General features: G+C 40.9%; 1 protein-coding gene and 1 non-coding gene across 16 annotated transcripts in view; both read left to right on the top strand.

Moving 5' to 3' along the window:
• The window catches only part of CYRIB (CYFIP related Rac1 interactor B), a 148,948-nt gene that overhangs the window by 73,786 nt on the left and 62,351 nt on the right, over positions 1 to 12,811 (top strand). Inside the window, exon 1 of one of the 15 annotated variants that reach the window (XM_058699081.1) lies at positions 2,638 to 2,677. The exons of the other annotated variants lie outside the window; for them this stretch is intronic. Within the exon in view, the coding sequence (XP_058555064.1) occupies positions 2,653 to 2,677 (25 nt within the window). The 5' untranslated portion in view covers positions 2,638 to 2,652. Of the gene's footprint in view, positions 1 to 2,637; positions 2,678 to 12,811 lie in introns of those variants that run through there. 15 annotated transcript variants of the gene reach the window in all.
• Positions 1,601 to 1,805, top strand: LOC131495161 (small nucleolar RNA SNORA73 family). Its single transcript, XR_009253801.1, has one exon. It is a non-coding gene; the product is annotated as a small nucleolar RNA SNORA73 family (small nucleolar RNA).

The raw sequence follows: 12,811 nt of genomic DNA, 5'->3' as shown, positions 1-12,811 counted from the left end.
GGAGAGAAAGTGAATCTTAAGCAGACTCCATTCTCAGCACAGAGCCCAACGTGGGACTGGATCCCTGAGATCATGATCTGATCCGAAACCAAGAGTTAGACGCTCAACTAATTGAGCCACCCAGGCGCCCCTCATATGACATTCTTAATTTAATTTCAGTGCAATGTGATAGGGAGGGCAGAATATAATTTTATTAAAATAATGTATTTTTAAGCTGAATGGTGATTTAAAAACCTGTTTTTGATAATGTATTTTTTTTGACCGCTAGCACAGTACTTGGTATAGGATTGTTATTAATCACCCGAATACATTAAAAAAAAATTTTTTTTTTTAAATGTTTTATTTATTTTGAGACAGAGAGAGACAGAGCATGAGCAGGGGAGGGGCAGAGAGAGAGGGAGACACAGAATCCTAAACAGGCTCCAGGCTCTGAGCCGTCAGCACAGAGCCCAACGCGGGGCTCGAACTCACGACCCGTGAGATCATGACCTGAGCCGAAGTCGGACGCTCAACCGACTGAGCCACCCAGGCACCCCCATTTTTAAAAATTTTTAATGTTTATTTATTTTTGAGAGAGAGCATGCGCATGCACTCACGTGCAAGCACGGGAGGGGCAGAGAGAGGGAGACACAGAATCTGAAGCAGTCTCCAGGCTCTGAGTTGTTAGCACAGAACCTGACACGGGGCTCGAACCCATGGACCGTGAGATCATGACCTGAGCTGAAGTTCCACGCTTAACTGACTTGAGCCACCCAGGAGTCCCTAATCACCTGAATACTTAATGAGCACCTAAGCAGGGTTATATTAACAGTGGATAAATATTAGTGGTCCCTCCTTAGAGTAGAAGATAGAGAAAAATAGACAATGTGAATTCAGTGCTATTTGTTCCATAGGTACCTCGTCTTATGAGTCTTAAAAGCCCATGTTGTAATGCTATCTGAATTAAAACCTGCAAAGTGGACCAGTAGTCAGTCAGGCTAAAGGAAGAACGCATGGGCATAAGATGAAGGAGAAGCAGAAGCTTGGAGATAAGAGAGGTCAGGTACATTTTAGAAATGGATCTGGTTTTGTATGATGTAAAGGAGGGGTGGGTAAGAGGTACATAATAGGTAAACTGTAAGGCTGGCTGCGTGAGTCATGTTAACAAGTTTAGGTCAGTTTGGACTGAAGGCTATGGGGAAACCATTATAGGATTTTAAGGGGGAGAGAGTGAAATACTCAGCCTGTTCTGACAGCTTCTGGAGAATGGATTGAAGGTGAAGTAAGATTGAGTACAGGTAGGCAAGTTAAGAGGCTGTTGCCAAAGTCCAGGAAAGAATTGATAGTGCTCAGTATTTGAGTGTTGAGAGTGGAGCAGTGGTGTTAACTCCATAAGATTTGATGATTTACTGGATGTAGGCTCTGTAGAGGCTGTAACTTTGCTTCTGGTGGTAGAGTAGGTGATAAATTTTCCCCAGAGGTCTTGTTACTATTTCATGTAAAATTGAGATGCTCCTGGGGCTAAGACAAAGCCAGATGCCTTCTCAAAGACACATTTTGAGTTGACTCTCTCCACATGGTTAGTCATGGAGTTGACCCGTCCCCAAGTAGGAATATAGGACCCACGTGGGTACTCCCAGGAGGTCACTCTCCCTGGGCTCTGTCCAGGTGGCATAGCCAAGCACAGGGCTTTGCCCCATGACATATAGTCCCTTTCCGCGATGCTGGAAATGAAGCCAGGCCTTGAGTCTGCGCCTGCATATTCCTGCAGCTTCTCAGAGTTCTGTGGACGATGACTGAGGGGACAAACCATGCAGGAAACCGCTTTCAAAAGCACCCCCTGTCAGGCTCTAGGTTGATTGGAAGTAAAAGAAAAACCTGCTTTTATCAGCTGCTGTTGTACTGGATTAAACTCTTACCTGTCTTGTTTTGCAGTGATTGCTCAGGATTCCAAATAATTTGATTTGGGGAGAGAAGGGGAGCCTCACCTAACATTGACAGTTGATACTTCATGCTTTTGGGTCCTTTATTTGGCAGACAGAGTTGGTAAAGTGAATGATCAGTGCTGTTTTTGTAAGATAAGTCTGGAGGTTTGAAAGCTTGGGCACATGTGACCCATTTTTAAAACTACCATTTAGAGTAAATCAAGGGGGAGTAGTAGATTAGAAAACCAAAGCAGGAACATCAGGCTGGGGATCGTGAGGTCTCCATGAATGACTCAGGCATTCAGTTTCCACAAGAGGCCAGTAACATGCTAACAATTACCTTAGAGAAGGAGTATATGCCAGAGAGTTGTGTCAGGGAGGCGAAGAGTTTAGAACCCACAGGGGGACTTCCAGGGGGAGACTGTCTGCCTCCCTTTGTCAGAGGGTCTAAGCAGTAAAATCATAAGTTACAGAGACTTGTACATAGAAACGGCCATTAGGGTTGTAGGGTCCCAAAGGCACTAGCATTTTTCTACATGCAGCCCTTCCTGATTGGGAGAATCCCCTCTGGCACTTACAGGGTGGGCAAGTACAAGCATATAACACACCAATTCTTATTATGTGTTGGATTGTAGAGGCAGCAACAATAGGACATTGAACTCGCCCAAAGAGCCCTACTCTTACATGATACTGATTTTTCTTCCCATCTGTGTGTAAATCCTGCCCAAACCCTATTAATTGAATCTGGATGTTCCCTCCTCTCATGGGACCAGGTAGGTTGGTGATGACATGGGTTCCTACATGTAAAAGAACCTTAAAACTTTGAGTCCGTCTCTGCAGTTCCTCATAGGGGTATAGGCAGCCCAATAGGGGTATTATGGCCTTCAGTTCTTTTTGGGCGTCAGAGAGACCTCAACTCCATCCTTTATCATTTTTTTCTGTAAAGCAGAAGAGTTTGGGGGTGGAGGTAGAGTGGGACAGAGATGGGAGCGTGGAGGGAGAGAGAAGCTGTCTGTACCACAAATCAAAGCTTTGTGTTCACTTTTGGTCATTCCCTTGTAGTTCAAAGGAACTTCTCATATTTTTGGTGCAACTAAAACTCCATATTGGCAGCAAGGCCATCGTTACTTACATAATCTATTTTAGTTTTGGGGATTCCTTGGCTCAGCAGTCACAGCCACCTTGCCTTTCACCTGGAGACAGGGCTTGTTGCCACATTGTCTTGCCACATCCTTTCCTCTGCCAGCCCGGAGGAGAATGAACAAACACCATTTGGGTGGGTGATTTCAATTCCACTTCTCACTGCTCAGTTTCTAAACATTAGTCCAACTCCTATTCATTAATCGGTAGAGTAGTAGGGATCTGTATTCTCACCTTCTCCCCACCTCCCACTAGGACCACGTTCAGATCCCCTCCCCGGGTGTCTTCCCATTTCCTAGAACTCTGCCCTTGGTGGCCTTTATCCTCTCTCTTCTGGAAAGTCATGGATGGTTCTGTCAGCATCCTGTCCTTATTTCCAAAACCGTCCAGAACCATAATGGTCTGAAATCTTACCTTCTTGCAAGCTAGTAAGTTACCCTGCCACATTTTGATCGATGCTGGTATACCGAAAACAGACTCCTGGGGGAGAGATGAAGGGCAGTTTGTTACCCATGAATAGCAGTAGCGGTAGCCAGAGGCTCAGCATTTGTGCTGGTTCCCTGATGCTCAGGTAATACTTGCACACGTAGTGGGTTACATAATCAGAGAGAAGCCCTGAGTTTAGGGAACCCAAGGGTATTGTAATGAGCAGCAGTCATGCCTGCCCTTTGCTCTAGAGGGATACATTGTATTTATTATACTGGACAGTAAGCATGCCTGTCTTTTGCTCCAGAGGTTAACATTTATCTTTATCTTTCAAGGCTGTTTGGAAATATAGTCCAGAGCAAAGGGCAGTGGGTCAGTGTTGCTCTGCTTACAGAACATTAAAAAAATTGTCTGGAGAACTGTTTTTCAACATATGTAAATTATACTTCAATAAATCTGACTTAAGAAAGTACCTGGCATGTGGTAGGAACACAGTACGTGTTGTTATTGGTATTCTTGATCTGCATTTTGAGGCAAACGTATATATGATGACCTTGGTGGAATTTTGAGATGCATGTTCTCCAAGGTAAGTTGATAACTAATAACATTTACTCAAAAAGGAATGACTAACGTGTCCAGACATCTTTTGATTTGAAAAAAATCAGATGTGTTGTTTTTTTTTTTAAGCATTTTATTTATTTATTTTGAGAGAGAGGGAGCAAGAGCAAAACAGGGGAGGGGCAGAGAGAGAGAGAGAGAGAGAGAGAGAGAGAGAGTGAGTTCCAAGCAGGCTCTGCACTGTCAGTGCAAAGCCTGATGCGGGGCTCTTGTCTCATGTGAGATGATGACCTGAGCCGTGATCAAGAGTTGGACGCTTAACCAACTGTGCCACCCAGGAGCCCCTATACGTGTTTTTTCTTTAAGAATTTCAGGGACATTAAATTAAAGTGAAATGGGAGAAAACCATCTTGTGTTGCAAGGTATGAGATTACTTTGCTTTTGTTTATATCATACTGCAGTTCTTGCCTTAAAATTCTGGAAAATTGTAACAGAAGTGTTAAACACATTTTTAACAAGGCTTTTTTATTTTTATTATTATTTTTTTAATGTTTATTTCTGGGAGAGAAACAGAGAGACAGAGCACAAGTGAGGGAGGGGCAGAGAGAGACACACACAGAATCCGAAGCGGGCTCCAGGCTCTGAGCTGTCAGCACAGAGCCTGACGCGGGACTTGAACTCATAAGCTGTACAATCATGACCTGAGCCAAAGTTGGATGCTTAACCAACTGAGCCACCTAGGCGCCACACGATGTGTCTTTTCCTTTAGATCTTGGGACAGTATAGATTTAGGGGAGTTAAGAGAAGCTAGCATAGTTGGAGGGAAGTTTAAACTTTGAATTTGTCATCTTTTTAAAAGGAGGTTGAGCTTCATTTTATCAATTGGCATTTTCTAACTCCTTTCCAGTTTATTTTCTATAAACAAACATTTAAACAGTATTCTTTTAAAAGCTAACATGTTGGGGGCGCCTGGGTGGCTCAGTCGGTTAAGCGTCGGACTTCAGCTCAGGTCATGATCTCACAGTCCGTGAGTTCAAGCCCCGCATCGGGCTCTGTGCTGACAGCTCTCTCTGCCCTGCCTGCTCATGCTCTGTCTCTCTCTGTCTCAGAAATAAATAAAAACATTTAAAAAATTTTTTAAAAGCTAACATGTTGAATATTGTTACATTTGAATTGGTTTTGACTTAAATATTTAATATGTTCTGATATTATGTAAATATTATTTACCAAGTTTTCTAAAATACAGAAAAGTCAGCTTCATTTATTCTATTCTTTCGGGTTAGAGTGTACTTGAATGTACAGAGCTGGACGTGTGAGGTAATCTTCTAGCTATTGTGGCACCACTTCTGAGTTACTAGTGAGTAAAAGGTTGATGTCTGGGAATCTAGGGCTGAAGCATTTTGGAAATACTCTTCAGTAAGTGGGACTTCCTCCATTACAATGTGAATATAGTTAAACCAAAGCTTTTCCTTTTTATTTATAGAACAGCACGTTGAAGCAGTAGTCAAAATATGTAGCCTGGGGTTGGCAACCCTTTGAATTGGGTGTGCCAAAAGTTCCATCATAGTCTGTGCCATGGTGACAACTGGCCAGTGTTCTCTCTTTGGTATGTGTCACTGGCCCCTTCTTACTAGTCCATTAGCATATTAAAAGTTCATTTAAGAACTTTGTTTTAGCTGATCTTCGGTGTTCCTTATCAGCAACTTTAAAAAATTGTATATGTTTTATTAAAATCAAATTTATTTCTTTTAAACCATTCTGAGTTTGCCTGGTTTGAGTAGGTTGATAGCTTATGCTTTTAAATAATTGAAAACAGTATTTAAACACTTCAGAATTCTTCCTACCTGAGGTATACAAGCAGAACTTTGAGTGAAGTTCTTTCACTAGGACCTTGTTTGGGTCTCACAGGAAGAGATGAGTGAGGATTTTTTAGAAGCATAACTGCTTTACAGTGTTATAGGAAACCATCTTCGAGTCGTAAAGTAGGGCTAAACAGGTGCTGGTAGACAGTTTATCCCAAGCAGTTACAAGTCACGTGATTTGCAAATATTTTTCTCCCAGTCTGTGCCTTGTCTTGTTATTTTCCTAACAGTATCTTTTGAGGTGCAAGGGTTTTGAACTTTCATGAGTCTAGTTTATCTTTTTCTTTTAAGGATCATGCTTTTGGTGCTCTCTCTGGGAAATCTTTGCCCAACCCAACGACATGAGATTTACGCCTTTGTTTTCTTCTAAATGTTTTGTATTTTATAGTTTTAGCTCCAATGTTTGGGTCTGTGATCCATTTTTAATTAACTTTTGTATGTAGTATGAGGTAAATTTCTTAAGTTCATCTTTTTGTATATAGATACCCACTTGTCTCAACGCCATTTGTTGAAAAGACTACCCTTTCCTTCATTGAATTACTTTGGTATCTTTGTTGATACTCATTTGACCCTAGATATATGGGTTTATTTCTGGACTCACTTTTGTGTTTTATTGGTCTACATGTCTATCCTTCTGCCAGTACCACATGTCTTGATTACTGTAGCTTTTCGTGCCGTGTTTTAATAACGCAAATAGCATTCTTTTCTTGTAAAAGTATATGTTCATTTATGAAAAAAATGGAAACAAAATGGAAAAGTAGAAGAACAAAGCAAAAGTCACTAGGCAGTCACTATTATGGTGAACATCTCTCCAGATATCTCGCACATGTATGCATGTTGTATGAGTGCACACACATCCTCCACAATTGTACATAAAGGCACATCAGTATTTGCCCACACTCATTGTTCTCGTGTACTTTTTGAGTGAATACATTTATTGTCAGCTTTAAGAGAGAACTGATTATTTTTCTTTCTTTTAGGCACTTCTGTAATTCTGTGAGTTTTTACTGACATAGACTTCTGAGAAGAGCAAAGATTCTTTGGGCTAAGAACTATAAGTGCTTTTTTTTACTTGGTAGCATGTTAATTGGAATTTATTTCTCACTTCATCTGCTGAAAGATGACTTTAAAACAAGTTTTTTAATGTGTGCTCTGTGAATGGATGGCAGATTATGTGTGAAACGTTAATAAAATTAATCCCCAAATCCGGTTTTAAACATTTAAAGTTTCCATAAATCTGCTCTTGAACATTAGATTAACTTTTTGGCAGTTGTAGTTATGAGTGTGGAGCCAGTAAATATTATATGTGTGGTGATAGAGTTTTATTTGCAGTCATATCAGGACTACTCCCTGCTGCAAGTTTGTTTTTACCACGTTAATAAAGGAAGAACACTCTTTGCGGTTTTGCACTTTGCGGATTCAATCTGTAGTCCTTGAGATCTTGAGATCTTGAGATACATTCAGTGGTCGTTGTGGAACTGTGGCCAAATCCTGAGACACTTTCCCATCTTGAGTGTATGTTGGATTCAATGGTCAGAAACTCCCCTGGCATTCACACGTTTCTTGCAGTATGCTTTATATATTTAAAGTCACGTTTAGAGATGTAACGTGTATAGGAGACTGTACAGATTATGCATAATAAAAAAAATTTTTTTAGCGTTTTATTTAATTTTTTGAGAGACAGAGACAGAGCACGAGCAGGGGAGGGGCAGCGAGAGAGAGGGAGACACAGAATCCAAAGCAGGCTTCAGGCTCTGAGCTGTCAGCACAGAGCCCGACGCAGAGCTCGAACCCAGGATCATGAGATCATTACTGTAGCTGAAGTCGGACACTCAACCTACTGAGCCACCCAGGTGCCCATACATAATTTTAAAACATTGAAGTTTAATCTCTGGCAGTGGGGGGCCATTATAGGTTTTGAGTTTGGGGAGTGACAATGTCACAAGTTTCAGAAAGCTAACTTTACATTGGCTTAGTGGAAATTTGGTGTTTGAAAAGGGCACACCGAAATTGTGTGGGAAACTGGATTGTTCGATGAAATTATATAAATGAGGGGTTTGGGGACAGGATTTTGAAAAGAAAACTTGAAATAAGAAATTTTCAATTGACAAATGGACTCTTTACAGAAAGGAAAGCAGCACACTTGAGGGTTAACTGTGGCTAATAACTATGTGGTGGGATTATGGATTTTTCTTCCTCCTTTTTGTGGAAAATTTAGTAAAGTGCTAAATATGTCAGGTAATATGTTGGAATGGAGCTCTTTTTTTCTGAGTTTGGCCCTCGGTCAGCAGGTACACATTTTTAAAGAGAGTTGTAAGGATACCATGCAGGTCTTGCCAAATAAAGAGCAGGAAAATGCTCTAGTACCTACCCCATCTGTTAGTGTAAAGATTCAAGAAGTTGGAAATTAGAATAGTTTTTGAACAAGGTTGTTGGAAATTGGAAAAAAGTGTTTGTAAACCAAGTTGTTAGTGTGCTAGGATTTTTTTAAAAAATATTTTTTGGGCGCCTGGGTGGCGCAGTCGGTTAAGCGTCCGACTTCAGCCAGGTCACGATCTCGCGGTCCGTGAGTTCGAGCCCCGCGTCGGGCTCTGGGCTGATGGCTCGGAGCCTGGAGCCTGTTTCCGATTCTGTGTCTCCCTCTCTCTCTGCCCCTCCCCCGTTCATGCTCTGTCTCTCTCTGTCCCAAAAATAAATAAAAAACGTTGAAAAAAAAATTAAAAAAAAAAATATTTTTTAAATGTTTATTTTGAGAGAGTGAGTGTGGGGGAGAGGGAGAGAGAGAATCTTACCCGAGCTGTCAGTGCAGTGCCTGACGTGGGGCTCCATCCCACAAACCAAGAGATTATGACCTGAGCTGAAATCAAGAGGCAGACGCTTAGCCAGCTGAGCCACCCAGCTGGCCCTGTGCTAGGAGTTTCTTCTAACTTCCCCCCTCCCTTCTTGGTGTGCTCCCCCTCAAGTACAGAAGCTTTCTGGTAACTATTTGGATGGCTTAATATGTAACTCTGCATTTCAGGGGAGACAGCGGATATATGTTTGTTTCACTGTGCCCTAATGAAAGATAAGCTATCAGTGCTGGTGGCACAGCAAAGCGAGGTTACTGTATGGGTGTTCGGCCCATCCTCCCAGAGTTCTTTGGGGGAAGGTGCTTGTTTCCTACAGACCGGATGAGGGCTACTAGGGAGGGGAAGCTCATAGGATTGGGGCGGTGTGAGGCAGAGAGGGGGGAAGAAGTGGCTGGATTCCCGCAGGAGATGCATTATCCCGCGTCAGGGTATTACAGTGAGGGATTCCCAGTGCCAGAGTGGGGGAGAGCTTCTGTGGGACTCCTGAAAGCATTCTCTCAGTAGATCAGTTTTAAATACTTTTTGAGCTGAGTGTGCCCATGCCTTCTAGTGACACTTAACTGCTACCCCAGGGTTAGGAGAGTGGAAGGGAGGGGCTGTAATGCTTGGGGGTAGCCAGCTGCAGGCCCAGCTGGGACGGGGCAGAAGCTGTAGCATTGGAAGAAAAATGTTGATAATTACACTAACCTGGGTCTATCAATTTCTAAATTCTGACAGTTTTTATAACTCAAAAATGACCAGAATCATAGGCTTGCCTAAATAAAAGCTCAGGGACATTGAACTGTCACCACAGAATAAAGGACAGAGGTAGATAAAAAGTTGCTTTATGGTTACATCCCACAGGTTCTGCTTGTTCAGGGTGATGGCTACAGTTGTTTTTTGTAATAAAGAAAACTATCAATGAAAACAAATTTTTACAGGAAGAATGTTCCCATTGAGGCATTTTATTGTGGATAAAATGTCATTATCTTTGGGACCAGGCAGATCTGTGCTTGAGTCACGTCAGCCCTTATTAGCACTGACATGAGGTAAGTAAATCAGCTTTTGAGGTTCGTTTTCCTCCTTTCCTTTTTTTTTTTTTTTTTTTTTTTTTTAAGTTTATTTACTTTGAGTGGGGGGGATAAGGAGAGAGCATCTCAAGCAGCCTCCTCTCATCAGCACGGAGCCCAGTGCAGGGCTCGATTCCATAACTCTGAGATCATGGACTGAGCCACCTAGGCACGCCCCTCATTTACTTTTTGTGGAAAGGGTAACATCGTCTGTTTTTCATTGTTTTATGAAAAAATTATGGTCTCTAGCAAAATGCCTGGTACAGAGTAGGTTTCGCAAATATTGATAACCCCTTTCCCTCCTTATTATAGTGCTGCTTTCTGAAGTTCTAAATACATTCTTACTCTCCTGAATATCTGCTTTGCTTCTTCTAAATGTATTCCTTCAAAATATCAAATGGATTAAGGGATTTAGTATGACGACAGGCTACTATCTAGGATGTAAGAAATGTTGATTTTTAGTATAACTGAAAATTCCACTTTTGATTTGGAACATGAAATATTTTCATAAAGAATGAAAAGTAATTTTACTTGTTTTTCAGTAAGGAAAGCATATGAATTAGGGATCTAAAGAAAAGGTAGGCCCAGGTAGAGAATCTATGCAGTACTGTTCTTGGAGCACTTTAGAACGTATAACACGAAAAAAGGTGTTTTATTGCAGAAAGAACACTTTGTAAGAATCAGTTATCACTTTAGTGTTTTTTTTTTTTTTTTCTCAAAATGTGTTTCATTGTTCTTTTTCTGGGAAGTTTTTTTAAAAGTTCTTTATTAGACTGATAACATTTTAATGTGATCTTACTATTTTCTCTTCTTTCTGAATGTTCTACCTTTTTAATGTTCAAATTTTATACTGTGAAACTTAAACTTTTAATAAATTTTAAGGTGCCTCTTAAAAGTCTCAAAAATGATTTCTGTAATCTTTAATTTCAGAGTGTCTTTATTGTTTATATTCAGAGTCCTAAGTTACATTTGTAACATAGTTAAGTTTTGCTTATTTGTAGGAATGACTTTAAATTAGGAAAGAAATTATGGTTAGCTTTCTATAGGAGTCCAGAATATTCTTTAGAATTCATTCAAGAATCTTTGGTTAAAAGTTTGAGACACTTACAAGTTAATTTGGATGGAAGAGGAGTTTATTGCATGATGGCAGGTAGCTCACAGAATTGGTGGTGGTGGTGGAGAGATTAGAAATTAGATTAGAGGTTCAGAAAGTGAGCAGTAACCACAGCAGGGCAAGCAGCAGGAACATAGAGCCCAGATTATGTTGCAGTCACAGTCTGGTTAGGACACTGTGGCCCTGGTCTCTTGTTGCTGTTCCTCTGAATGATTTCTCAAGTATCCCTGGTCTTTGGATTGCGCTCTCCAGATGGGAAGTGGTGGGGGTACAGGGAGGGGCAGTATTTGTGGGCTGACCTTCCCTGACCTCCACACTTGTGCTCCATTGACCCTCTCATCATATTTTCATTTGGAGGCTCTTTGCTTGGCAAATTTAACATGGCCCAAACTGAATGCCTAGTTTGGAGACATTTTAACTTGTTGATTTGCTTTCTCTTCTTGTGTTTGTAGTGTTTTGAGAATAATACACTCAGATACACTGTTTTAAACATGTTAGCACCAAATACTATGTGTGCATGTACACAGTGATTTCAGGAAATGACAGTCCCTTCTTATTACATAGAAGACAACATGAGGCAATATACATACATCCGTATGCCAAAATTTGGAAGTACTGAATGTTTTCCACTTGATTATCTCTGCAAAACCTCTAAAGGTTAGGAAAGCCAGTTCCATTAAAGGATTACCAGCTCTTTTGAGAGAAATAGATAAGGTTAACCTGTGTGATGTGATGCTTTTGTAGTTGTGTGTCCTGATGTTTTATCTGTTGAACCCATTAGATAACCTGTGGCCATTCGTGGCCATTTCATTCTTAGGAGGAAAGCCTGTAAGAGATGGAAGGCTGTTTTCAAAAAGTGAAGAGGGATGCCTGGGTGGCTCATTTGGTTAAGCGTCCAGCTCTTGTTTTTGGCTCAGGTTATGATCTCACGGTTGGTGAGTTTGAGCCCTGTGTCAGGCTTTGTGCTGACAGTGCAGAGCCTGCTTGGGATGCTCTCTCTCCCCCTCTCTCTGCCCCTCCCCTGTTCTCACTCACTCTGTCTTAAAAATAAATAGATAAACATTTTTAAAAAGTGGAGATAACTCCCCCCACCATTTCATCCCAGGAAGTGTAGGGTGTAGCATGTTGGACTGTGTCTTTTTAAGATACGGCTTTAACGCATACATCTATAGTTTTCAATCAGTAAAGAGTTAGTACGTGTTCTTTTTTGAAAATGTTTTCCTATCTGGTTTGTAAATTTAGGCTCGAGTAGTGAAAATCTGGAATTATCTAAACTTCAATAAAGAAATAAAAGAAGAGCAAACAGGTCAAGGTTCAGACATGCACAGCATACGGAATGGTACTTGTTGAAAAAATTGCTGTGTGTGTGTTTAGTCACACTGGAAGGTCTTACCCATTGTTCTGTAGAAGTCTTGACATTGCATCAGTCTTGGTTTAGCAAAGCCTCTTTCTTAAAGATTTTAGTGTTCATCTATTAGGAGCCCTTGTTAACAATCAGGTAGATAGTGCTTAAAAGGTCTCTTTCAGGAGGAGAGAATATTCCCTTTTCTAGATTAGTGGATATGCTCATACTTAAAAAGTTTGTTTACTTAATTTAAAGCTTACTGAATTTAAGGAATGTCTTTGAAAGTTGTTAGCGGTGGTGTTTGTTGTTGTTGTTGTTTTATTTTGTTTTTAAACATACCAGGCCAACTCAAACATCATTGCTTTCTCTGAGACTGCGCCCTAGGGATAAGTCCATTACTCCCCCATTTTCCCATTGCAGTTTATCCACAGAACTTCAGTTCTCTAGCATTTTACTTAGTTACACTGTATTGTACTAAGTTTTTTGTATGTCTTCTCACAGACAGTGAGCTTCTGGGGGGTAGGTCGTGGTTTATTCGGCATTTTACGCTCTGCACTGCATACC

Source organism: Neofelis nebulosa, chromosome 14 (genome assembly GCF_028018385.1).
Source record: "Neofelis nebulosa isolate mNeoNeb1 chromosome 14, mNeoNeb1.pri, whole genome shotgun sequence".
NCBI lineage: Eukaryota > Metazoa > Chordata > Mammalia > Carnivora > Felidae > Neofelis > Neofelis nebulosa.
The sequence above is the reverse complement of the archived record's forward strand: the minus strand, read 5'-3'. Positions and strand labels throughout refer to the sequence as shown.